The sequence below is a fragment of the Sciurus carolinensis genome, chromosome 1, assembly GCF_902686445.1.
Source record: "Sciurus carolinensis chromosome 1, mSciCar1.2, whole genome shotgun sequence".
Lineage (NCBI taxonomy): Eukaryota > Metazoa > Chordata > Mammalia > Rodentia > Sciuridae > Sciurus > Sciurus carolinensis.
Genome location: NC_062213.1, coordinates 174,495,973 through 174,522,973, shown reverse-complemented (window position 1 = coordinate 174,522,973; position 27,001 = coordinate 174,495,973). Strand labels below are relative to the sequence as shown.

The 27,001-nt window shown below is 37.3% G+C and overlaps 3 protein-coding genes across 15 annotated transcripts in view; 1 reads left to right on the top strand and 2 right to left on the bottom strand.

Moving 5' to 3' along the window:
* Positions 1 to 9,728, bottom strand: part of Gpbp1l1 (GC-rich promoter binding protein 1 like 1) — a 44,487-nt gene extending 34,759 nt beyond the window's left edge. The window contains exon 1 of one of the 3 annotated variants that reach the window (XM_047524678.1): positions 9,577 to 9,728. The gene's annotated coding sequence lies outside the window, so the exon portion shown is untranslated. Of the gene's footprint in view, positions 1 to 8,088; positions 8,107 to 8,923; positions 9,069 to 9,576 lie in introns of those variants that run through there. The other 2 variants (XM_047524667.1, XM_047524688.1) reach the window with 2 other exon arrangements.
* A 144-nt stretch (positions 9,729 to 9,872) lies between these two features.
* Tmem69 (transmembrane protein 69) lies at positions 9,873 to 15,513 on the top strand. Of its 5 annotated transcripts, none has more exons than XM_047524721.1 (4): positions 9,873 to 10,058; positions 10,652 to 10,750; positions 13,315 to 13,449; positions 14,780 to 15,513. In XM_047524721.1, the coding sequence occupies exons 3-4, from the start codon at positions 13,408 to 13,410 to the stop codon at positions 15,488 to 15,490; spliced, it is 753 nt and encodes a 250-aa protein (XP_047380677.1). In that variant the 5' UTR covers positions 9,873 to 10,058; positions 10,652 to 10,750; positions 13,315 to 13,407; the 3' UTR covers positions 15,491 to 15,513. The 5 variants fall into 5 exon arrangements, with proteins under 5 accessions (XP_047380677.1, XP_047380660.1, XP_047380685.1 ...); XM_047524704.1 differs by having other exon boundaries at positions 13,312 to 13,449; XM_047524729.1 differs by lacking the exons at positions 9,873 to 10,058; positions 10,652 to 10,750 and adding an exon at positions 10,813 to 10,999 and having other exon boundaries at positions 13,312 to 13,449.
* The window catches only part of Ipp (intracisternal A particle-promoted polypeptide), a 42,864-nt gene continuing 27,026 nt past the window's right edge, over positions 11,164 to 27,001 (bottom strand). For 3 of the 7 annotated variants that reach the window (XM_047524604.1, XM_047524614.1, XM_047524624.1), the window contains exon 9: positions 17,748 to 20,032. In XM_047524604.1, the coding sequence (XP_047380560.1) occupies positions 19,808 to 20,032 (225 nt within the window). In that variant the 3' untranslated portion in view covers positions 17,748 to 19,807. Of the gene's footprint in view, positions 11,282 to 12,597; positions 12,705 to 16,273; positions 16,321 to 17,747; positions 20,033 to 26,573; positions 26,622 to 27,001 lie in introns of those variants that run through there. The other 4 variants (XM_047524642.1, XM_047524653.1, XM_047524634.1 and 1 more) reach the window with 4 other exon arrangements.

Sequence of the window (27,001 nt, the reverse complement as noted above, 5' to 3'; positions counted from 1 at the left end):
AGTTGTAGATGGACAGCATGCCTTTATTTTGTTTGTTTCATTTTTATGTGGTGCTAAGGATCAAACCCAGTGACGAATCCCGTGCGTGCCTCACACATGCTAGGCAAGCACTCTGCCCCAGCCCTGGGTGTGTTTTGTTATATAAATTATAGCTCTGTATAATTTATAAATATTTACATAAATTGTATTGTTATATAAAACTGCCCTCCTCCCCAAAATCACGCTAATGACAAGTGACTGAGAATTCCCGTAGTGCCAATGCAACACAACACAAATTATTTGTTGCAAAGAGGAAGACTCTCTCCCTCTCATGGATCAGACTACCATTACCTTAACCGAGAATCAATCCTAGCATTACTAAAGTAGGTCAACCAGGTATTATGTGTTTTATTATATGAGTAAAATGACAAATGGTATATTCTAGCCAAAAATCTTCAAAGTAACTACTTCATGCCATTAACTGTCAACTGCAGCCCCTCTTCAGTTCTGGGAATTGAACCCAGGTATACTCTACCACTGAGCTACATCCCTAGCACTTTTTTATTTTGAAGTAGATCTCAATAACTGCCAAGGTTGACCTTGATCCGGTGATCCTCCTGCTTTAGCTTCCCAAGTGATTGGGACTATATAGGCATGTGCCACCATTCCTTGATGACCTGTATACTTAAGTTTAGAGAAAAATACAGGAATGTAAAAGGAACAAATCACATGATGCTATAAGGATGCACTCACACAACTTTCTAAAATAGCAAGTTGATCTCATTTTAATAAAATAAAAATAGAAACCTGCATTGTGCTTAGACAATGATCTAGAAAAAATGCAGTAAGTGTTAGTAAGTAGTTTCTGTAGAGGAACTATCTGTATTTACCTTTGTGTATATATACATTTTAACATCACATAATACATATACACTTCTTGTAATACAAGAATTATTACAGCAAATAATCATGTGGGAGCTTTAGTAAAACACTGATGCTTAAGCCTACTTCAAACAAATTTTAAAAGGTTGAAAACTACTGCTTTAAGAATTGGGGTAGAGGCTGGGGTTGTAGCTCAGAAGAGTGCTTGCCTAGCACACGTGAGGCACTGGGTTGGATCCTCAGCACCACATAAAAATAGAAGGTATTGTGTCCATCTACAACTAAAAAAAAAAAAAAAAAAAAAGAAAAAAAAAAAAAAGAATTGGGGTGGGACAGGCACAGTGAGACCCTATTATAAAATAAGATAAATAAAATGGGTTAGGATGTAGTTCAGTGGTACAGAGCCCCTGGATTCAATCCTTAGTAACTAACACACACACACACACACACACACACACGAACTGGGGGAGGACAAAACAAAAATTATTATCTACGATTGGTCTGTTAAAAATACAAGGAAGGGTGGGGATATAGCTCAGTTGGTAGAATGCTGGCCTCACAAGCACAGGCCTTGGGTTGAATCCCCAGCACCATGCCAAAAAACAAACAAACAAACAAGACGTTTTCAACTTATGAGTTAGGAGACAATCCTAACAGAAGCAGTAACAAATCTTTCCAGGAATAGCAAGCTCAGAGGAGCAACATACAAATGAAAAGAGGCTTAAGATTGCCAGTTAATTGCAGTATTTGGGACCTGGATCCTAACTCAAAGTAGAAAAGTCAACAATCATATTCCCTGGTTGAAAATAACCATATTTAGGTAATCTAACAAGAAAAGGAATTTATCAAAATACCCACTGAGAGTTCAAAGAATGAAAGAGAGGATCCTTGACTTGGCAAATATGCAAAAAACCAAGGGAAGTGAAGCAGTCAAAACCAATGCCAAAGCTGCAACACAGGAAGAGCCTGCTCAGGAAACTGGCCCAGCTAGCACTGTCACCATCAACTGGAATGAATTCCAAACTGTCATTTTTTTTGCATCTTACTCCAGATGCACATTCCCAGTCAAGTGCATCTGACTGGCACAGCTTGGGTCACACAACCCAGCTCTAGCTGTCAGGGGGGGTTCTATATGTTGTGTATACACAGTCTTTCCAGCTCCTCTCCCACAAAAAGAAAATAAAGGGGGTTAAAATGATAAGACAAAAGAAGCAACAAAGATAATTTTAAAGCCCAATTAGTACAATGTCCAACACAGGAATCCTGCTAGTCTTGCCACTAATAATAAACTTTAAATATTATGCTTTCTTATGCTTTATTGTGCTAACAAACACTTCCTGAAAAGTAATTTCAGAAGGTAGTAAATAATAATATTTATGCCTTCTCCAGGTAATCTTCTTTCTAATATTCTGTAATTCAAAGGTCACAAGAATTCACTGCCACCAAACCAAAATACTCATTATCCCACAATGTTAAAAAAAAAAAAAAGCAATCTATTTAAATTACACAACAGTTCCAACTAAGAATGGCATGCTAAAATAAGACCAAGATAAGGTTAATTATATCAGAACCCAGGTTATTAAACATAAAACAGAAGTATATTTATTACCTGATGCAATCTGACCCATTAAATTCTGAATATAAGATTCAGAAAACTAAACCAATGACATTCATACAAAATCCTAAAAACATAGGTTTTGTTTGTTTTGCAGTACTGAAGATTGAACCCAGTGGCAGTCTACCACTGAGCTGCATCGATAGACCTTTTTCTTTCGAGACAGGTCTCACTAAATTGCTTAGACTGGCCTTGAACTTCCAATCCTGCTCAGTCTCCTACATGGTTAGGATTAAGGCACATGTCACTCACTGTGCCTGGTTAACTGCAAAGTTTTAAAACAAGCAAACTTGTTTTGATGGCATTTGCTCTGAAGTCACTACATCAGGCACACTACAAACAAGTAAGTCTTTCAGGAAAGATAATTTTTATTGAACAGTTTCAACTGCCCTGACCTTGAAAGGGGTGTTTCCTATGAATATAACTAAATAGACTATTAGTGACATTTACAAAACTACACAGTTTTCTTAACTGGTTTAACAGGAGTGACTACAATGGACTTGGGAGATTGGGGCAGGAGGACCACAAGTTCAAGGTCAGTCTCAGCAACTTAGCAGGGCCCTAAAGTAACTCAGCAAAACCCTGACCCAAAATAAAAAAGGGCTGGGGAGGTGTAGCTCAGTGGTAAGTGCCCCTGGGTTGTTGTTTTGTGTGTGTGTGTGTGTGTGTGTGTGTGTGTTTGGGGGTGGGGGTGGGGTGTTTAAAGCCAACCTCAGCAATTAGGAAGACCTTGTCAGGGATGTAGCTCAGTGGTAGAGGGTCTCTGGGTTTAATTACCAGTCAGGGGGTGATTCCCTCTACGGTTTCACCCTCCAACTATTAGCAATTTATCCCCCCATTCCAGGGATTGAATCCAAGAGCACTTTACTACTGAACTACATCTCTAGTCCTTTTTATTTCTTCTTCTTTTTTGTGGTGCTGGGGATTGAACCCAGGGCCTTGTGCATGTGAAGCAAGCACTTAATCAACTGAGCTATATCCCCAGCTTTATTTCTTATTTTGAGATAGTGTTTTGCGAAGTTGCCCAGGATGGCCTGGAACTTGGGATTCTCCTTCCTCAACTTCCTGAGCTGCAGGGATCACAGACATGCAACACTATACCAGGTTCAAAAAATCCAATTTTAAGAAATTTTTAGACCAAATAGGTTTTGAGAAAACTGATAGCCAAACCAGGAAATATAGCCACTGCAAACCTATCATAGTTGGTTCAATTTTATAGTATACAACCAGGAAAAGAAAAAAAAAAAAAAAAAAAAAAAAAAAAGGGCAAACTAGCTGGGAAAATTAATATTGAATTGGGCAGCAAAAGCAAACCAAACTTTCCACTTTACACAGCATCTCAGAGGGTAAATAACCAATACAATTACTCTATGCTGTTCAATGGAAAACTGCAAGGAAATTATATAGATGAGAACCACTGAATAAACTAGGAAAAAAAAAAATACCCCAATTCAAAGAATCACCTACACTCCTTCCCAACCCCACATCAAATTGCAATCTAAGCCTGTGGATCAACTACCAATTTACAGGAAATCAGGAAAATCTAGAATGTGAGAAACTCTGCAGAATAAATGACCTGGTTTCTTTAACAAAGTGCAAGGGAAAAAATGAAAAGAGGTTTAAAAGTATGTTAGCCAACTGAAGTATCTGGGAACCTGGATCCTGACTCAAATTAGAAAAGTCAATAGAAAAGTAACATCTAACAAAGAAAAACTACTCTATGTGCCAGATATCACTGAATTTCACTGGAATGGTATGCAAAAGGTTCATTAATGACAATATCATCAAATAAATCATGAAGTTCTTATCATGATGAGACAATGTTTTAAGAACTCTACAAATATTACTATAACAACAACCCTAGGAGAAGGTACTATTTTCCCTACTTACCAGAAGAAACACGCATAGAATCTTATCTGAGTAACTCTTCTAAGGTCACAAAGGTGTACATGATGAAGTTGACATTCAATCCCAGGTTGTTTCTCTACAAAGTTGGTGCCTTTTACTACCACATTATCCCATATCTCTATATGATGTGGTGAAAACTGTCCTTCTGAATCACACAGAAAACTGCCCAAATCCTCATTTCTCACCATGTTATCAGATTAGTTGCCTTCTGGAAAAATGTATATAAATCTGTAGAAGAGTTAATATAATCTATTTTAAACAATGTTGAAAGGAATGAGATTATGAACTGGACTTATTTTATAGCACCTAACATGAGGTCCACAATAAATGGTGCCCACTGCTCTACCTACCATAACAAAGTAGAGTAATTCATCAGGAGAATGAAAAGAGGATAGATGTAACTTTTGTGGGATTAAACCCAGGATGTCCTGAATGCTAAAAAGTGCTCTACCTGCAAGCCAGCTCTTTGAATTCATCAATTGAAAAGCCCCAAACCAACTTTTCTGCATACTTATAAACTTCAAGGACAGCAATTACTTAGAAGTTTTTATATGCTGAAATTTAAATTTAAAGAAGCCAAACAAGGGTTTGCAAGTTAAATTTAAACATACACTTTTTTTCCCCTTGATACTGAGGACTGAACACAGGGGTACTTTACCACAGAGCTATATTCCCGGTCTTTTAATTTTTGATTTGAGAGAAGGTCTTGCTAAGTTACTGAAAGAGCTTTGCTAAATTTCTGAGGCAGGACTCAGAAGTTGTGATTCTTATGTCTCAGCCTCCCCAGTCACTGGGGTTACAGGTGCGCACACCATGCCTGCAAGATACAATCTTAAGATTTTTCTGGAGAAAAAACAATTTTACTCCACTATAATAAAATTATCGTTTTGTGTGAGTGTGTTGGTGGAGGGGTTCTGGGGTTTGAACCCAAGGGCACTATACCACTAAGGTACATCCCTAGTTCTTTTATTTTGAGACAGGGTCTCAGTAAGTTGCTGAGGCTGGCCTTGAACTTGCAATCCTCCTGAGTAGTTGGAATTGTAGGGATGTGTCACTGCCACCAACTGTCCAACTTTTTTCATTGTGGTAATTCTCTATACAGAAGTGTAGATTAACATGAGTCAACGTGGTTTTATCATAGAAAAAGAAGTAAACTTAATGAGTATATTAAAATTAACTTCTCTAAGAAAAGATGGTTGGGCTAGGGAATATAGCTCAGTGGTAGAGAATGTGCCTAAAATGTGCAAGGCTTTGAGGTAGAGCCCCAGCAACAACAACAACAAAAGACATGGTGTTATCCTGCAAATATTATAATGCTTAATACATTAAACTGTAAAGTTCTTTGGTGGAATAAATGTTTTATGTTCATCCAAATATTCCTGGCTTCTAGTATACGGAAACTGTCACGAAAGTATAGCCTCCAGTGTCTATTAAAAGAATGACTGATCTCTTTTGCTGAAAAGTGAAGTTTGCCCAATAGTGCAATTAAAGGCTGAATTATTTGCTTTAGTAAAGGAAAACAACAGACACCTTTAAATACTTTCCCTAGTATATCCGAAATTACCTATAAAGATTCAATTTACATTATATTAGGTATATATGTTGCTTATTAGTTTAAGTATACCTATGGACAAAAGTAGTTCAATTCCTCTTAGTGATTTTTTTTTTTTTTAAGTTTAAATATAGGCAGTTTTGGGCAGACTTAGTGGGAAATAAAAATCACTGATTCAGAAGTAACGAAGCATAAGGTCTCCAACAGCATAACCACTAAAATACAGACACAACCAACTATAAGAACTTCTGAGACAGCAAGCATGTTATCTGTACCTTTACCTAGATTCCAACAGATCCTTGTCTGTCTGAAATGTCACAAACCAAAATTTGCCCTTTTTATGAACTACTTTTTAATTTGGGATTCCTGAAAAAGTTTTTTTGTTTTGTTTTTGCTTCTCATCTTTCCAATAATCTTACTTTTATGTTTAAAGGCAGCAGCCATAGGGTCAAGCACAGTAACTAAGAGGTTTCTGAAATTGCAACTGTAGCTCAGAGGTAAATGGCACAGTCCTGGGTTTGATACCCAGCACTAAAAAGGAGTAGAAGGAAAAACAAAACAAAACAAAAACAAAACAAAAACAACAACAAACCCACCACATTGCTTAGGCTCAAATATGGTCTGCTACCTACTAGCTGAATGAATCTCTGCCTCATTCTTCTCATCTCTAAAATGGAGAATAAAACAGTATCTACCCATAGGCATAAAAAGCTATAAAAAGAACTTGAGCAACAGTTTCAGTCCTGGGTACATTAGACAACAACCATAAAACCAATATATGCAACCTACTGAAATATGATTCAGAAATGTCTTATCTTTAAGCATTTAAAAATGAATTATAGGCTGTGGTTATAGCTTGTGCTTGCCTACTATGCACAAGGCCCTGGGTTCAATTCCCAGCACCATAAAAAACAAAATGAAACAAAAAACAAACAAAAAAAACCCTCATATATAAACAGAAATGTACTCCCATATTTCTCATCATTCCATACTTATTAAAATGGATGAACATGCCCTCCTCAGTTAAGATTTTTTTTAAGGTTTATTGATTTATTTTTTAAAATTTTTTTTAGTTGTTGATGACCTTCATTTTATTTATTTGTGGAGCTGAGGATTCAACGCAGTGTCTCACACATGCCAGGCAAGCACTCCACTGCTCAGCCACAACCCCAGTCCTCAGATAAGATTTTAAAACAGCCACTGATAAGAAAACTTTTGAATTCATTCAAAATAAAGGCTTCCCATCCCCCACTCCCAAAGTTTCAAGAGCTCTGATAAAAAACTATCCAGAATTAACTGAAAGAATATTTTTATCAACATGTTCAGTTTTGGGTACCCTGTAAGGTCTCACCCAAGTACAGTAAACACCATGTCAAAACACAAGCAAATAATTTGTCATTTGTATAAAGAACTTTAAATGATTTTGTTGTAAAATCACCAAAGAAAGAACAGAAAAATTGCTAGGGGGATTAACAAAATAAACTTAAATATGTTTGAAATAATATAGAAAGATAAGAAAATTGACTCCTAAGGAAGAGGACTGTTTGTTTTACAGTACTTAGAAGTTCTCTTTTACAATAGCATTTTATCTTTTAAAAGAGCAACCTGAAACTCAAGCTCCTTTCCAAATACTGAAATTTACAGTTTTTCGTTTCCAATCTATTAATTTTTTTTTTTTGCAGTTAAATTTCTGAATCTACTTTTTTGTTGGTTTTTTAAAAGTAAACAAAACGACAGTCTGTTTTAAAAGGCACAACAATCAGGTGCTACAAATCTAAACTGTTTTCACTCAAACGTCTTACACCATTGTAAATGTCCCGAATTTAACAGCACCTGATTTCAAGTATAGATAATCCAACAAATTATAAATTTAAGACTAGCACGTCATTTTGGGATGTAATTTATAGAGGCAAGTACGGTGTTATTAAACTGAAACACGACGAACTATTAACTTCCCGTTTTCCTGGTAAGCAACAAATATCAAAGTTAAAAGCAAGTATTTCAATAAATAAGCCAACCTCAGAACAACGATAGCAGATAAAACCGACAGTACAGCACAATTTAAGCTATAACCAATTACCAAAATAAAAAAACAAAACCCGCACCCATTCTTAAGTAAACTTTTGGAGTAAGCAAACTTTCTGAGCCCTACCTTTGTTTCCACCTAACTGAAGTCTTCAGGACAACAATAATAAAAAAACATGAACAACTAAAAGAGCAGAAGATCCAGTTAATGTTCCATAGGGAAAAACGACTAAAATGTTACGACATGTTAACGAATTTAAGTTATCTAAGAACAGGGTACAGGGTACTTCCCCTCGCTACAGCCATTTTAGATTCAGCCTTTCTTTTGGATTCCACGAATTAGAGAGTAGATTTAAAACCGGGGAAAATACTGATTCGAAGACTTCAGGATCCACCAGCTTTCTCTCTCCGGGGGAGGAGGTTTGGCAGACACTGGAAAAGACAATCTAAACGAAAACACCCTCCTACCACGGAGAACCAGGACAGCGGACGTGAAAGTTCCTCTTTTCCCCTCAGATATTCCACATCTGACTCACACGACTTTTTCCTCTTAGGTTTTCCTTAATAGGAAAATAAAAGCCTTTGGCTCTCATTCTAAGGAAAGAAAAAAAAAAAAAATGTAAACCAAGCCACTTCACCACCACCAAGCCTAACGCCTGGAGAGGAAGGAGCCAAAGAGCCGCAGGTGAGCGTTCCGACCCAAGACCAGAGTGAAGTAGGCGCGCTCTCGCGGCGACGCTCCTAAGCAAAGCTCCACGCGCGCGGGGGAGGGGTGCCCAGTCCGAACTACACGACCCATGGGTTCCGCTCGCCTCTCCTCCGGCGGACCTGCGCTCAACCACCTGTGAAAGACCTTCCTCCAACTAGTTTTAACACACGGGCCGGTGAGGTACCGGGCGGAGCCCCGAGCTGAGACGGTATCAGGGTCCCCTACTGCTCCGTTGTCCGGAACTCCCACTCACCGAGCAGCGGCGGAGCTACAGCCAAGGACGAGACGCGGCGTCTAAGGACGCGTCCCTGGTTCCTTGGCCCTGCAAAGGTGACTAGCCCACAACCATAACAAAGCTCTTCCCAAAATGGCTGCCCGGCCCACAAGGCCCAGGAGGGGCAGAGTGGGTGGAGGAGGAGCGACAAACCAGCTCGGCCCTCCTCCACTCTCTCCGACTCCGCCTCACACACGCCCACCTGCAGGAGCGCATGCGCACAGGACCTCCTCCGGGGACACTGCCGGGGACCGAAGCGTCTCGGGCTGTCAACGTTCGGCCGAGGGAATGGCGGTTGTTCCCTGCCCCGCCCCCAGCTCCCTTTGGCATGGTTCAAGGAGGTGCACGGTCGCTCCTTCTCTTGTGCAGAGTAGAATCCTTTGCCTTTCCTCGTGCTGAAAGGCAGAGACCAGCCGAATTTAGTAGTCTTCCTTTGGATCCCCCGAGCCAACACTCGGGCCTGGGCGCGTGTGAATGAGTGAGAGCGCATGTATATGTGTACCCGGTCTTCCCTGCCCATTCTTTTATCAGCCTCCCACACCCAGCCTCTGGGCTAGCTCGCATCGCCAAACTACCTCAACCAGAACTAGGAAAATGATATTGGAGAGGCCTGTTTCCCGACCCCTGCCCACCTTCCGCTTCTTCACGTGTGCGCGTCCTTGAGACTCCAGCCCCCAGCGGGCCTCAGGGCCCTACTCCACAGGCCTGCGAGGGTCGGCACGGCGCACTACCCGCCGGGAGCCGTAGTTCCTGGGTTCCACAGCGTCGCGCCCCCGCCCCAGCGTAGGGCGGGTTTCTGACCGGGCCTGAGCCTTTGCCAAGGCGAAAAGCCGTTTCTTCTACCCGACGTCTCATTGGGTATCGCAGGACAGGAAGGGGCGGTGCTACCATTCCAGAGAAGGAAATAAAGTGAAAACCAAGTGGACTTGGAACAGTATACGTACTGAGATTCCGTTCTGCACCGGTAGCTATCGGAATGATGGTAACCAAAGAGCTGGACAAGCCAGAATCCAGAGGAATGGAGGAACTGCCCGGCGTGGGCATCTAGACAAATGAGCTCTCCAAACTGTCTTCGGCTCTATCCTTACAGACGGAAGGACGCTCAAGTTGTCTGGTATCATTTCCTTTGACAGATTGATATAGAGACCCAGAGAAGACAAGGAACTTGCCCAAAGTCACAGAACCAAGAAATAAATTCAGGCCAAGGGTGGCAGGAGGAACGATATGACTTTATGGATCAGCCCCCAAACCCAAGGTTCTTAACGCTAAACTTGATTCATGGAAGTGAAGATGCTGCCTCTTTGTGCCCTTTATTCCTTAGTGAAGTTTCTAGGTCCTAGGAAAGAGAATGGAGGTAAAACACTCCCTTCCCAACAGTGGTAAAGAACTATAACACGGAGTAAAATGTGTCCGGTCGACCCAACCCCGTTATTTTGCAAAGTAAAATGAGTTCCGGAGATGGCAATTTGGCCTAAACTCCAAGTCGCATACCCTCCTCCACAACTGAGATTGTTTAGTAGCTGTACTCTACCTTCCCGAACCCTGCAGGCAGATTTTGTTAGCTTGGAACCCTGGAAGAGAGAACAGATACCCTGTTCAACTCGATGTCAACTAGAATTAAGAATAACTTCAAGACGGAAAGTCAAGCGTGGGAACCAGTTAGCGCAAAGTCAACTTCCCACCCGGACTCATTTTTTCGGGTTCTAGGATGTGGGGAGTGGATAACTCCATTTTCCGGAAATGTGCTTTTCCGCGAATCCCTGTCCTTGAAGTTCAGCTTGCCATATACCGGCGCGACGCTGAAAAGTAAGTATCTGGGCCACGAGGGTGCACGTAGGGAACGCAGTCATCAGGGGATTGGTAGTAAATAGAAGCGGGTACTGTTAGCCCAGATTTCCCGAAGATCCTTGCGTCCAAGCTCCTCCTCTTTCCTAAAATGTCGGCTCGAGCCTTTGAGTTTGCACTCTTTCCGTGGAGAAATTGGGGACATTTGAAAGTTTTCACCTGAATTGGAGCCGCACACCCTGGCAAGCGCTAGCACCTCGGGAAGCTGAGGCAAGAGGATCACAAGGTTGAAGCCGGGCTCAGTAACTTAGTGAGTGAGGCCCTAAGTAACTTAGCAAGACCCTGTCTCAAATAATAAAAAGGGCTACAGACGTTCAATCCCGGTGCCGGAAAAAAAAAAAAAAAAAAAAAAAAATCTCACCTGAATTGGGTAGATTAGTCCTGGGGTCTTTGTCCTTTATCTCCGTAGTGTCATCGGTCGTCTTTAGGCTATCAGTCTTTGCTTTAATACTCAAGAGTTGGAAATCAGGTGCCACAGGGTTCAGGGAGTTCCTGAAGGTGAGGGGAGGGTTGAGATTTTAAATGGTATGATTTGGAAAGTCCATACTAAGAAATTGATTTTGAGCAAAAGTGAAGGAGTGGGATGTCGAGGTGTGGGTGTTATCCAAACTACTTGGAAGCCAGTGATTACTGGAGCTTTCTATCCTCCTGCCTCAGCCCCCTCAGTCACTGGGAATACAGGCCTGTGCCTCCAAATCTGGCAGTTTTGTTTTTTGAGACATCTCGTTTTTCAAGAATGGGACTGTCAGGGACTGGGCTTGTAGCTCAGTGGTAGAGTGTTTGCCTAGCATGTGTGAGGCCCTGGTTTTTATCCTCAGCACCATATAAAAAAAGTTATCGTGTCAAAAATCACATTGTGGACTGGGGATATAGCCCAGTTGGCAGAGTGCTTGCCTTGCATGCACACATTCCTGGGTTCAATCCCCAGCGCCACCACCACCACCAAAATTTTTTTTAAAAATGGGACTGTCACATCTAGATTCATATTTTCACTCAGTCTCTTACTGGTTGCTTAAGTTAATCAGGTGGTTAACCAGTCCCTCCAGAGTAAGGCAAAAAAAAAAAAAAATTTTTTTTTTATCCAGGATTGAACCCAGTGGTGTTTAACCACTCAACTACATCTCCAGACCTTTTTTATGTCTTTTAAAGACAGGGTCTGACTGAGTTGCGTAGAGCCTTGCTAAATTGCTGAGGCTGGATTTGAACTCCTAAGCCTTCTGTCTTAGCCTCTGGAGCCACTGGGATTACAGGTGTGTGCCACTGCACACGGCTTAAGAATAACTGTTATTATTGAGTGCTTACTTTGTGTTAGGGATAGTTCTCAACTATTACATTTATTAACTTACTAAATTTTTATAACCACCTTATGAAGTAGCTGTTTTTACTCTTGTTTGTTTTTGTAGTGCCAGGGATTGAACCCAGGGCTTCCCGTTCCCAGGATAATCACTCTACCATGGATCTACATTCCCGGGCCCTTTATTTCAAAGATGAGTGAACTGCACCATAACAAGGTTGAGTAACTTATCCACAGCTAGTAAGGAGTGGAGCCAGGGTTCCAACCTGGATTGTTTGGCACCAGAGTATACCCTCTTAACAGGTCAATCTTTCTCAGTATCAAGTCAATGAGGTTATTGTGAACAGTAGAGTTAATGCATATAAAACATGTAGTTTTGGTGCTTGACTCACAGCTAAACTGTATTTGTTGCTGCTATCATTATTTTGCCCTGTAAACGTTAAGCCCTGAAGTAGATAACTAAAAGGAACAGAGAAACTCTGACCTTCAGTTTTAAAGATGGGACTCAAGAAAAAACTGTGACCAACAATCACAGAACTAGGGAAGTGGCAGAGCTGGTGTAAAATTCAGATCTTCTGTGTCTCTGTGCATTACTCCTTCTGTTAAACCGAACAGCCAAAGCTAAAAGAACAGTACAGGGGAGAAAAATATACATTTTCTTAATGTGTTGCTGATTCTTTGAAAATGTTCTTTTTTTTTTTAAATTAAAAAAAAATTTTTTTAGAGGTTGATGGGCCTTTATTTTATTCAATTATTTATGTGGTGCTGAGAATCGAACCTGTGCCTCACACATGCTAGGCAGTTGCTGTACCACTGAGCCACAACCTCAGCCCCAAATGTTGATTCTTTTCAAAGGAAATTCTATTGTATGGAAAAATTCTCATGAGTTACTACTTTTTGAAAGTTAATGTATTAAATGGAATGTGATTGGTACATATCTGTAATCCCTGTACTGTGGAGGCTAAGGCTGGAGTGTGCAAGATCAAGGCCAGCCTCAGCAACTTAGCAAGACCCTATCTCAAAAATTAAAGGACTGGGTGTATAGTTCAGTGATAGAGCGCTTACCTAGTGTGCAAAGCCCTGGGTCAATCCCCAGCACCACATACACATAAAATAATAGAAATCAAAAAGGGGTGGGGATATTAGCATGCACAAGTTCCTGGATTCATTCCCAAGTATTGAACAAAAAATGTGTAAAATGAAAACTGATATCTTGTTTTATACACAGCAGCATGCTTCTGATGTAACCCCTCCACTTAGCTGTAAAAACACAGTAATCAGAACTGCTTGGCATCTTCCTGAACAAGACTTAATAGGGGCCAGTATGCTTCACTACATCCAGAGGTTTTCTCAAGCATCTTCAAAGGTTGGTTTATTCAGCAAATATTAAGCACTGTTTGCCAAGAACTGCTGTGGCTGAGGCAGTAATAGTAAAAAAGACAAAAATCTTTATTTTTGTGTATTAAATGGGGGAAGAATTGGATAATACACAGAGTAAAACATTTAGTAAGTCAAGTGGTAAGTACTATAGAGAACTATATAGCAGGAAAAGGGAATAAGGAGTATCAAGAATAGTGTTGCATATAGAGGGGTCAGAAATGAGGGAATGGACCATACACATAGCTGAAAGAAGAGTATTCCAAATGGATACAAAAAGGGGAAAGGTCCCAAGATGGGTCATTCCTAGTATGTTTGAAGAACCATCAAGATTCTTAAATAACTGTTAACATTTTTTTGTTTCATCCAACATTTTTTATATTATTGTTGTTCTGCTTAGTTGAAGTCTAGCATCTGCTTATGAAATCACTGAATAAGAAGAAAAGGTTATTACTTTGGCTATGTACCTTTAAAGGAAGTGAAAAAATATGGTCCTAGCTCTCAAGTCTAGTGAAATGACAGTTAACACATAGTTTTCATTCACTGTGAGAAGAATTTTTGAAGTTTGCATAGATTTACTATAGGAACCTAAAATCAGACTGGAGAGAGGTTCAGGAAAGCTTAAAGACAAATTTTGAGAGATGAGGTATAAATAGTAGGAGCTAGAACTCTTGGCAGAGACATGTATAACGGCATAGAGCTATGGAAAGTATGCAGTGTTCATAAAGCTAAATTGGAAGGCAGGTTTTCTTGCATAAAATAGCCTTCTTACAGTAATCAGCATTGCTTCTTTTGCAATTTATAAATAGAAGAGGCAGTTTAGAAGGGCTAATGCTAGAGACCTAATCTTTACCTGCTCCTCATATAGGTATTTCTCCATGGAATAAAATTAGTGGTAGGTCAAAATAGACCACTGGTTCTATGTGCTAGTTTCTTTTGCAAATTGTATAGCAATTTCTGTGTTTCAGTAAGTTTAATTATTACATAATTTTTAGTTGAGAGTAATAATACATGTTTATGGGATATAGTATATACCTGTTTAATACCAACAGGAGGCTGAGGCAGGAGAATCACAAAAAACAAAACAAAACAAAACAAAAACAACAATAACATTACTCTAGCAACGTCATGAGGGAAATCTCTAGTCAGTTAAACCTATCTGTAAAGTTTGATGTGCTAGTAGAAAGCGGGCGGTGGGGTGGGGATTATTTGCTTTTTTGTTGTTGTTTGTTTCAGATTGGAATTAAATGAGAAATCAGGTGCATTTCTTTTTTGTCTGTTTGTTTTAATTTTGTTTTCTGGTTCTATTTTCTTTATAGATGCTGAAGTACCCATTCACAATGAGCATGGGAACCAGAAGAATAGATGTACTTTCTCTGAAGACATCCCTTCAAAAGAACCTATCCCTTTTGTTTCCAACCCCTTATCTTTTCCCATCATTTCCAGGGTGTATGAACAAGACACGATGGTATCATACATCCCCATGCAGCTTTAAGAAGAAGCAGAAGCAAGCAGTACTTCCAGCCAGGCCACCAAGCACCATCACTTACCTGCCTGATAGCCCAAAGCCAGCATTATATATAACTCTGGCAGGACTAATCCCTTTCATTGCTCCACCATTGGTCATGGTCATGACAAAGACTTATATTCCCGTATTAGCTTTTACTCAGATGGCTTATGGAGCCAGTTTCCTATCTTTCTTGGGAGGGGTCAGATGGGGTTTTTCTCTGCCAGAAGGTAGTCCAGCCAAACCAGACTACCTTAATTTAGCTAATAGTATAACTCCTATTGTGTTTTCATGGTTTGCCTTCCTTATTTCTGAAAGACTCAGTGAAGCCATAGTCTTAGTAATAATAGGTTTGGGGATAGCATTACAGGTTGAACTTTTTCTCTTGCCCCATTATCCCAACTGGTTCAAGGGCCTAAGAATAGTTGTCACTTTAGTGGCTTTTTTTTCATTTGTAGTCACTTTACTACTTGAAAATATTTATCCAGAGAAAGGACCCAAGAGACCTGGTCAAGTAGAATAAATATAAAACTGTTTTGTAAAGTTGCATTTTGGTATGATCTTTTTAAATTCTGTTTGGCTCATTTTTTTCCTTAAGTAGTGGTAGTTCTTTATATGTTGTTTTTCATTTCTAAAATTTATTTCATAGTAATTGTTTGAGCAAGAACTCCAAAAATCCCTAACAGGGCCTTGTCCTGCCATATTAGGTTAGTTTACATTCAGTCTTTCTATGAATGATACGTCACTTAAACATTTCAGTGTTTTATCTTGAAAAACAAAATAAAAAAGGTTAAAAATCCTGTTAGAGCCTTATAATCATTAAAACAAACATGTACAGCTGGAATGCACTAATAAAAACATTTAAAGAAAAAAGTATTCAGTGGCTACCCCATCATTTGTAGTATTAAAATAAAACTAGGAGATGGGGCACTAGGGATTTATACATAGGCATAAACACATAAAGTTGAGCAAGGAAGTGAGTGCTCCAAATGTGTTATAGTGGTTTCCTCTTGGGGGTTGGGGAAGGTCATATACTTCTGGGCAGCCAAATTTCCCAATTAAAAAAAAATTTTAAAACATAACATACATATTCTCCCACTTCACAAAGAAAATGTGCATCTGTGAGTGCCTAAAAATAGGTGGTTGTATGGTGTTTTCACTGCAGTTGCCCCTGGGAATTTTATGTCCAAGCTTATTTTACCTGGTATAACCTTGTTTTATGAGCTAAGAGAATCTGTGGCTCTAGAGTCAACAGGGAACAATATCATGAGGGAGAGCTATATTTAAAGAAGAGATGGATACCTACCAGTTTTTATGAGGCTGGGCATGGTATATATAGATGCAACTTTACCCCTTTAACACCAAACAAAGCAAAAAACAAAATCATTATTACATATAAATGATAAAACTCAAGTACAGCCATTTTAGTATTCTATTATAGTTCTACATCTTTTAATTCATAGAGAAGCTTTAAAAAAAAAAAAAAGGCAAAAGCAATACCTTGGATTTTAATTTGAAAATCTAGTCTTGAATTTCTAGTTTAACAAGGAATATGTGGTGTTAAGGACAAATCAGAAAATCATAGCACTTGGCATGTGCTATCTTTGTATAATACGAGTAATTACCAGTTAACATAAATTATAGGATTTCTGTTCCAATGATTCCTACTGTGAAGAAATATATTAGAGCAGTAATTTTGTTTACTTTCTTATGGGTTGAATTGTGGGTTAAAGTCTCCTTAATCCCTTTAGCATGTGACTTTACTCAGAGATAGGGCTTTTACATAGGGAATAAAGTTAATCTGTAACTCAGATTCTATTCAGCTCAAGTATTTAGATGAGGAACTTCTTTGCTTCTAAACTGCATGTATACAATACTAAACTTTTCCTTAGTTAACTATGTTAACTTCCAAAATACGAACAAGTCATTTTAAGATAATTGCCTAATTTCACTTAAAAATTGCTATTTTACAGGTGAATTAATGTATTCCTAAAACTGATTTTTAAGTACATTCAATTAAGTACATTGGACAGGTTGGGGGTTTTTTGTTTTGTTTGTTTTTTCTTTTGTAGTACTGGGGATTAAACCCATGGCCCAGAAGAACATGCTAGGCAAATGCTCAACCACTGAGCTATGATGTCTCTAGCCCTTTTTATTTTATTTTGAGACAGGGTCTTGCTAAGTTGTCCAGGCTGGCCTTGAACTTATTTCTTTTTGTTTCAGCCTCCTGAGTAGCGGGGATTACCGGTATGTGCCATTATGTCTGTTTTTTTATTTTTTTTCCTCATTAGTACATTTATTGTACTTTTTTATTTATTTGTTTGCTTGCTTATTTATTTTTACCCCCAAGATACAGTGTCACAAATGTTGTCCAGGATGACCTCAAACTGTTGGCCTAAAATGATCCTTTGCCTCAACCTCTGAGAGTTGCTGAGACTACAGGCACGTGCTACTGTGCCTGTACTAAACAAGGTATTTAGAAGCATATTGAATTGTCAAATATTTTGAAGAAAGACTACTTTATTTTTTTAAAATATTTTCTTTTGTTGTTATAGATGGACACAGTGCCTTTATTTTATTTATTTTTATGTGGTGTTGAGGATCGAACCTAGTACCTCACACATGGTAGGCAAACTCTTCCACTGAACTACAACCTCAGCCCTGAGGAAAGACTAATTGTTGCTCATAAAATGGAATTAAGTGTAAAACTAAATATGTAATCCTACACCAGTTTGGAAATTCAGAAATGCAATTAATAAACTAATAAGTAATACAAGGAAAAGAAAAAAGCTAGATACTTTATTAGTACATTTAAAAAAAAAATCTGTCATTATCTGGGAAACAATAAGCATGTTTTACACATAACTATTTTCAGTGATCTTCCGGACCTGTTAAAGCCAAACATGAATTGTTTTGATATTACATTTCTGCCATAGCAGTGTAAAACATCTCTCTTCATAGTGCCATTTTAGGTAGGTAGTAGGCAATAATGAGAATGAAACTGTAGGAGTATTTTGTAAATCTGCTTTGAACCAGAAGGTAGATTTTCTATAACTAGAAATATTAAAGGCATGCGAGTTAGGGCTTATGTAGTCTACAGATCATCTTGATACTTATTCTTTGATATCTTACAGATTCCAGCCAGGCATCTGTGACCCTTCAGACTCCCAGGATACCTAACAGAAGGGGACACAGGCTTCTCTCTACATAAGCTTTTCCTAATACAAGAATTTAAGTTATAAAAGAAAATATCCTTGTGGGCCAAACCAATATATTTAGAAATTAATGCTATCAGAGTCTAATGCTGATCAAAGGTTTTCTGTCTAATTAAGCTTTCGATGCTTCTAACAATATATGGAAGACCTTAGTAAAGAAATAGGAAATCAAATCCTTGAATTAACCTTAATGTATACAGAACTTCTAATACATATGGCTAGTAGGAATAAAAGTGATTATCCATAAACACGATAAATCTTCAGAAATGAAAATAAAACACTTCTTTAGAATGCTTCTCAAGGGAAAGGAAGAAATTTTGAGAACAAATTTTGGAGGAGAAGGGTGTTTCAGCTTATGAGTCATTATCTATAAAAACTTTCACAAGTACAAGGTTGAGTATTCCTTATCTGAAATGCTGGGGACCAAAAGTGTTTCAGATTTTGGAATATTTACATAGATTCTACTAGTTGAACATCCCTATCCTGAAAATCTGAAATTAAAAATGCTCCAAAATCCAAAACATTTGGAGCATTATGTCAGCATCTCAAAAGTTTCTGACTAAAGATTTCAGATTAGGAATGCTCAAGGTATACCTATAATTCAGCCTTCTCCAGGCAATAACTTGGTAGTAAACTCATACTTAGGCTTGTCTAAGTACAAATAAATTTCACAAAGCTTGATAATCTAATAAAAGTCCCTCTTCCTAAAGTCAAGCAGTTAATTTTGGTGACTATCTAGAAATTAAGGAAGAAATGTCTAGATGTGAAATATGCCTTGCTGTGCTCCATCACCCATTATAACATCTATTTCAATCAAAGACTGTCACTAAGGACCTCCTATTAATTCCCTACTTGCATTCTCAGACTCAAGACAAAAAATGAGGAGGTAAAAGCTTTTCTTAGGCTATCAACAAGCAAAAATTTACCTATTTAATAGCTGCACACCTTCCTACTATACCTGCTGCCAATAAAATGTTTGGGGCTAATGAAAACTGCCATCAAATAAAAGTAGGAACTTGTTTCACAAGCTTTTCTCTGCAGGTTAAACTATGGCCATGGAAAACCATGCTCTGCATTGAATCAAATCTTTAAACTGTCTCATGGATCTTATTCCTACATAATGTACAGGTTATGTTACAATTTGAATTGCACTGGAAAAACAGCCAATAGGGCCATTTTTCAGAAGCTTCTAGCAAACAATTCTTACAATTAGGACACTTTTTAAAAAAAATTTGTAGATGGATACAGTACCTTTATTTAGTTTATTTATTTTTATGTGGTGCTGAGGATTGAACCCAGTGTTTCACATGTGCCAGGTAAGTGCTCTACCACTGAGTTACAACCCGAGTCTTAGGACACTTTTTAATTGGACAATTTCAGAGCATAAACAGCAATTCTATTGTTGGTAAGTCTGGCAATTTTGTGTGAGTTCTTTATTAATTTAGGATATATTCCATATCCTTTCTCATTCACATTTTTAGGAAAATTACTCTTCAGTCACTTATCTACCCAATACATGTTAAACTCATTAGAATGAAAGGTCCTATAACCAAATATATGTTTGATTTGTAAAAGGTTAGATCATACAGTTTCAAAATGTTCCTTGTGCTCTTATGCCTTATGCTTCATAGTACAGCAATACCCCCTTCACAACGACTAGTGATCATGTTACCAATTTCTGTCCAGGTATCTGAATGAGGGTTATAAACTTCAACTGAGTCCAAGGTACCTGGGGCCAAGAAATCATGACTAGAAGAGCGACCTCCAGAAACGTACAGAAGACCATTGACTGCCACAACACACATGCCTGCTCTAGGCACTTTCATTGAGGCAACTTCAACCCACTTTTCCTGGTTAAAAGAGAAAAATATAAACGTTAGTGGTATCAGAAAATGGTAATAGAGAACCTCTCTAAGAAGTCAGTATTCTGGTTCTTTTTAAATCTCAAACACATTTAAATCTCAAACTCACAATCCAGGCAGATAAACATTTAGAACATTTTTAAATGAATGAGTAGGTATGGACAAAATAGTGAATTTAGAGGAAAATAATAGAAAATATGTTTGATTAAAAATTGTGATCAAGAGGCCTCCTCTGGTTGTGGCTCAATGATACAGCACTTGCCTCGCACATATGAGGCACTGGGTTTGAGTCTCAGCACCACATAAAAAAACTATAAAGATACTGTGTCCATCTACAACTAAAAATATATTTTTTAAATTATGATCAGAAGATGATCTAGAAATCATAAATAGGATGGAGTTCTGAGAAAGTAAGTCTATGGAATATAAGATTACTAATGTCTTACTTCAGGGAAACTGTCTATTCCAAAAAAACAGAAAAGCAAATGATTAGTAGAGAAAAGGGCAAGTGGCCAGGTAACAAAAGAATAGGTTATCTGTAAATGAAGTATACAATGAACTCATTTTTTTTAAATCATAAAAGTGAACATTGGTGGTTGGGGTTGTGGCTCAGTGGTAGAGCACTTTCTTAGCACAGGTGAGGCACTGGGTTTAATCCTCAGCATCACATAAAAATAAATAAATAAAGGTATTGTGTTCAATACAACTAAAAAAATTTTTTTAAAGTGAACATTGATGCTAAAAATGAAATTTTTGGTGGAGATTCAATGAGCTTCTCACCTTAATACCCACTTCAGCATCAACATATTACAGACAAATCAGAACTTCAATGAAATTCTGAAATACCAAAACCAGGGATAATTCTTTGAAATTGAAGGATCATATTAAATTTGAAAGTTATGATCACCTATAATTATGGAACACATCACAGAGCTAACACAGCTGAAAAAATACATCTTAACAGATAGATAAATGCACAAAATACCCATAACTGATTAATATAAATTAGGATGCTTCACGGTTAAGTTTATAATTAGAACTAACATTTACGCTCTCACAAAATGCCCCCAGACCAGAACGAAGGGACCATGAGGTTCGTTCTGTACTGCTGTTGTTTTTTTTTTTTCATTTCTATTTTTGTAATAGAACAACATCTGCTTTTTAGTCCAAGTGATCTCAAAATAAAGTTTGTAAGACCAGAAGCATATTATGTATCTTTAGGGTTTGGATCTATGGTGTAAGACTTTAGTAGATAGTAAATAGCAATATAATTTCAGATTAATGCATTAAAAAACCAAGGTAACTTATTGAAAAGGAATGATTTTAGAACTAAAACCTATTTATTTCACAACCATACAGAAAAATTAGCAACAGAAAATATCCTCAAAAAAGTTCACTTTCTATATTACATAGATCCAAATGAGATCAATGTAGAAGGTGAAAGTTACTTGAATTATCACCAAAGTTTGAAATTTATCATAAATGAGAATCAAAATCCTTATTCTTTACAAGATATGGATGCCCCATTTTGCCACTTCTATTCAACATTGTAATAGAGGTTCTAGCAGGGAAATTAGGAAAGAAAATTAAATAAAAGGAATCTAGATTTAACACAGATTTACAAAGTAAAACAATATCTATTAATAGATGATGTAGTCTTGTATACAGAAAAATCCTGAGATACACACACACACACACACAACTCTATTAGGAATGGGTTATCTTAGTGGTACAGCTCTTTCCTAGCATGCACAAGGCCTTTGGTTTGATTTCCACAAAATAACCACAACAACAAACTACTAACCTACAAATGCAGCAAGGTTGACATCAACAAGATCAATATCCAAAAGTTAACTGCATTTCTACACACTTAAAATGAACTTTTGAACATGAAAATAAGAAAACAATTCAGTTTACAATAGCGTCAAAAGGAATAAAAGGGCTGGAGTTATACCTCAGTAATAGAGCACTTGCCTTGCATGTGTGGGGCACTGGGTTTGATCCTCAGCACCACATAAAAATAAATAAAATAAAGGTGTATATCTACAACTAAAAAATATATTTTTTAAAGGAATAAAATACTTTGGAATAATTTAAAACAACAAACTGCAAGGAATTGCAAGGAAACCTATAAAACATTGTTGAAACAAAATGAAGAAGACCTAAATAAAAGGAAAGATAGCCCATGTTTATGAATTACAACTTAATATTGTTAAGATGACAATACTATCCAAATTGATCTCAGGTTCAATGCAAGCCCCACCCTCCCACCAAAAAACAAACAAACAAACAACAACAAAAAAAACTCAGCTGGCTTCTTTGCAGGAATTGATAAGTTGACTCTAAAATTCATATGAAATTCAAAGGATACTCAATTTTTTCAAAGAAGATAAGGAGGATTCACACTTTCTGATTTCAAAAGTTATCATAATGTTGCAGTACTCAAGACAGTGTAGTACAGACAAAAGGACAGACATGTAGATAAATGAAGAGAATTAAGAGCCCCAAAATAAACACATATGTTCAATCAATTTTCAAAAAAGACATCATGACAATTCAATGGGGATAGAATAATCTTTTCAATAAATGGTACTGGCACAATTGCCCAGATGTGAAAGAATAAAGGTAGATCCCTACCTCACACTATATATAAAAATTAAATCAAAGACCTAAATACAAGAGCTAAAACTATGGGACTCTTAGAAAAAATATAGGTGTAAATTTTCATGACCTCAGATTAAGCAATTTTTTAAAAATTACAACACCAAAAGTACAAGTAACAAAAGAAACAAACATACTGAACATCGAAATCTGAATGTGTGGTCCTAAAAATACCATGAAGAAAGTAAAAAAACCCTTGGCTGGGTGTGGTAGTGTATGCCTGTAACCCCAGCAGCTTCGGAGGCTGAAGCAGAAGGATGGAGAGTTCAAAGCCAGCCTCAGCAAAAGCAAGGTGCTAAGCAACTCAGTGAGATCCTGTCTCTAAATAAAATACAAAATAGGGCTAGGGCTTTGGCTCAGTAATCAAGTGCCCCTAAGTTCAATCCCCAGTACCAAAAAAAAAAAGTAAAGAAAATCCTTAGAATGACAGATTTTTTAAAAAATCTTTTTTTTTAGTTGTAGACAGAATACCTTTATTTAATTTATTTATTTATATGTAGTGCTGAGGATTGAACTCAGTGCTTCCCACATGCTAGGCAAGTGCTCTACCACTGAGTTACAATTGCGGCCCCAAGATAATTTTTTTTGCAACATCATATATCTGATAAAGGACTTGCATCTAGATTATATAAGGAACTCTTACAACTGCATAATAAAAAGATAAATAATCCAATTTTAAAATGAACAAATTAAGTAGATATTTCTTCAAAGAAGATATAACAGTGATCAATAAACACATGAAATGCTGCTTCAAATCCAAAATGAGATACCAATTCACACCTAATTGGAGAGCTATTAAAAAAAAAAAAAAAACAAGCCTTGGATGTGGAGATACTGGAATCATTATATACTGTTATATATATAATGTACATATATATATAATTTACATATATATATTTTATATATATGTAAAATAGTGAAGTTACTTCATAAAACATTCTGGCAATACCTAAGAAGGTTAAAGATATTTACCACATGAACCAGCAATTCTACTCGTAAGTATATACACAAAAGCAGTGAAAAACATGTCCATATGAACACTTACATCTGAATCTTCACACAGCATTGTTCATAACAGCCAAGAAGTAGTAGAAACCAAAATGCTGAATTATTTCCCAATAAAGCTGTTAAATGCCGGGTATGGTGGCACACACCTGTAATCCCAGTAGCTCAGGAGGCTGAGGCAGGAGGATCACAAGTTCAAAACCTGCCTCATCAACTTACCAAGGCCCTAAGCAACTCAGCGAGACCCTATCTCTAAATAAAATATAGAAAAGGGTTGGGGGGTGTAGATCAGTGGTTAAGTTTCTCCAGGTGTAATCCCCAGTACCCAAAAAAAAAAAAAAAAAAAAGCAAAAATTGGAAAAAGTATCTCTAACCTACAAGTCTAGGGCATAACAAATCTTGTACTTCATTATACTTCAGTATCCTAGCATTTAAAGTGTTTTAATGTAATTGTCTATTTATTTCTCCATATTCCTCATTACAGTATAGCTTCCTTGAGAACAGTGGTCATATATGTTTAGTTTGTTCTTGTTTCCAGGCACAGTGCCTGATTCCTATTTACATACTGTGAAATCTGTAAGTATTTCTGAGTGGATAGATACACCCAACCTTTTCCTGTCTTTTTCTTCTTTTCCCTTCCAGTCAGTAACTGAGAGCATGGAGGGAACATGGACAGTACAAGACAGGTAATACATGGAGGTGACAGGTAGAGAAGGCAGAGTATGATAGGGAGATTGGTTTCATTTAATAAGTAAACTGAATGAACAAATAAATAAATATATTTATAATAATAGGAGCCAAATTATTAACTGACAGAGAAGGTAATATATAAAAATGGAAAGGAGGAAGGGAGGAGAGAACCTGAAGTGTACTGGAATTAAAACTGTGACTAGGAGCTCATGGTTTTAAAATACAAATGCACAAAAACATATATTCGGAGTTATGGAATAATATCTGCCTGAATATGTACACACACATACATACATATAGTTCCTAGCTGTGTTTACTGAGTGCATAGAAGGAACTCCTCAGGAACAGTTAGGAACTGAAATCTGAGTTCTAAATACTGTTTTTCACTAAGAGGAGCTGGGGCTTCTTGGAAAAATGGTTGATTCCAAGGCTAGAACAGAAAAAGTATAAGATGAACTTAAAAGGTTTTATTTTGACAGAAAGTAAAGAAATGGTCAATGAATAATGGGAATATATCAAAAGTACACAGGAAGGATTTCCACTTTCAGACATGATAAATTGTTATCGAACATGCCCTCCTGCCATTAAGACCTAGAAAACTGGACAAAACAAATGAAACAGTACTTTGACACTGGATAACTGGTAATATAAATCTGTGATCCCTGAGAAAAAGGAAAAAATAAGGCAATTTTCACGCCTGGGGATGCTTTTTCAACAGTAGCACAAGAAGGGGATCCCAAGTGGAGCATGATAGTCAAGCTAGCTTAGGAGACAAAGATCAGTTTTAGAGAGGCTGAAGCACCTGAAATTTGCAAGTAACAGTGCCAGAGGATAGAAGTCCCTAAAGTCTTGGACTAAATACTACTCATTGGTGCATGGCTAAGGTGAGACTCCATGAGAATAAGCAAAGACAACTAATGGCAGGTGTTGTGGCTGAACAAATCTCACAGCTCATACAAGCCTGGGTGATGTTACAGTTCTAACCAAAGTGAACAGAACACCTGGCACATTCAAAAGGGGCCCAAGAAGGGTTATGCTTTGGTGTTAAGCTTAAACTAAACCTGAAGGCTAGGCCATGCTAGACCTTCCCTATGAAGTTTAAGAACAAGTCTCAAAAGGATCGGTATGATTTGCAAATAATTAAATTATGTACTGAAACTAAACTCAACACTAATGGAAGAAAACAAAATCCAAACATTCAGCAACATAACATTCACAATATTCAGCATCCAATCAAAAGTTACCAGATGTGTAGAAGCAGAAAAAATGTAATTCAAACCAGGAAGAAAAACAATCAATGGATACCCCAAAATTATAGAAATAAAGAAGTTAGCAGATAAGGACTTTAAAACAGGTATTAATATGCTCAAGGATCTTGAGCATATTAAAGGAAAACACCAATGTGATGGAGAGAGTACAGAAAAAATAATCTTATAGGGCTGAAAAACATAATATCTGAAATGAAATATTCTATAGATAGGATTTGACATTGTAGAAGATTAATGAACTTGAAGACAGAAGAAAAGAAATGATCCAGGCTAAAGCAGAAAGAAAAATGACAGGGAAAAAAATTGACAGAGGCTCAGTGACTGTGGGACAATATCAAGTGGTTTTTTTATACAAATAAATGGAATCACAGAAAGAAGGTTGGAGAATATTTGAAGAAATAAGACAGAAAGCATTCTCACTTGATGAAAGCTATAATCCCAAAACTTCGAGAAGTTTAATAAATTCTAAGTCAAATATCAAACTCAAACAAATCACATCATAATTAAGTTACTGAAAAACCATGATAAAGGGAGAGTCTTAAAAGATGCCAAAAAAAAAAAAAATGCCAACAAAAAAAGACACATTACATGTGGGAGAACAAAGACAAAAATCAATATGGACATCCCATCAGAAACAATGCAAGAAGAAACTAAACAGCATTTTCAAGGTGCTGAAAGAAAAAAAAAAATCAACCTAAAATTCTACTCAACAAAGTATCTTTCCAAAATGAAGGCAAAAAAAACAAAACAACAATAACAAAAAAAAAAAAAAAAAACAAAAACAAAAACAGGAAAAAAAGATCAGAAAACGAAAGTTCAGAGAATTCATTTTCAATAGATTGCACTAAAGTATTCTAAGAAATTTTGAACTGGGGATATAGCTCAGAGATAGAGTGCTTGCCTACCATTCATGAGGTCCTGGGTTCAATACCCAATACTGCAAGTTCCTGGGACTAAGGGAAAAATGAAACAAAATCAACTCTTTAGAAGAATGGATAGAACTGGAAATGATAACTATATGAATAATTATAAAAGACTCATTAAGTTTTTTGAATTACTTAAAATATATCATGAGACTTACAACATACAGAAGTCAAATGTATAAGAACAGCACAAAGGAGGTCTAGGATTGTGGCTCAGTGGTAGAGTGCTTGCCTAGCCATGTGTGGGGCACTAGGTTTGATTCTTAGTACCACATATAAATAAATGAATAAAATAAAGGTCTATCAACATCTAAAAAATATTTTTAAAAAAGAATAGCATCAAGGACGTGAGAGAGAAATAAAGATACATTTTAGTAAGTTTTTGTATTACAAATAAAGTGGTATGTTAC

Bases quoted from the DNA above. Each gene is read 5' to 3' on its own strand.
- Tmem69 (XM_047524721.1), top strand. From the start codon at position 13,408: ATGCTTCACTACATCCAGAGGTTTTCTCAAGCATCTTCAAAG. The intron at 13,450-14,779 runs GTTGGTTTATTC...TTTTCTTTATAG, and splicing joins TTTCTCAAGCATCTTCAAAG to ATGCTGAAGTACCCATTCAC.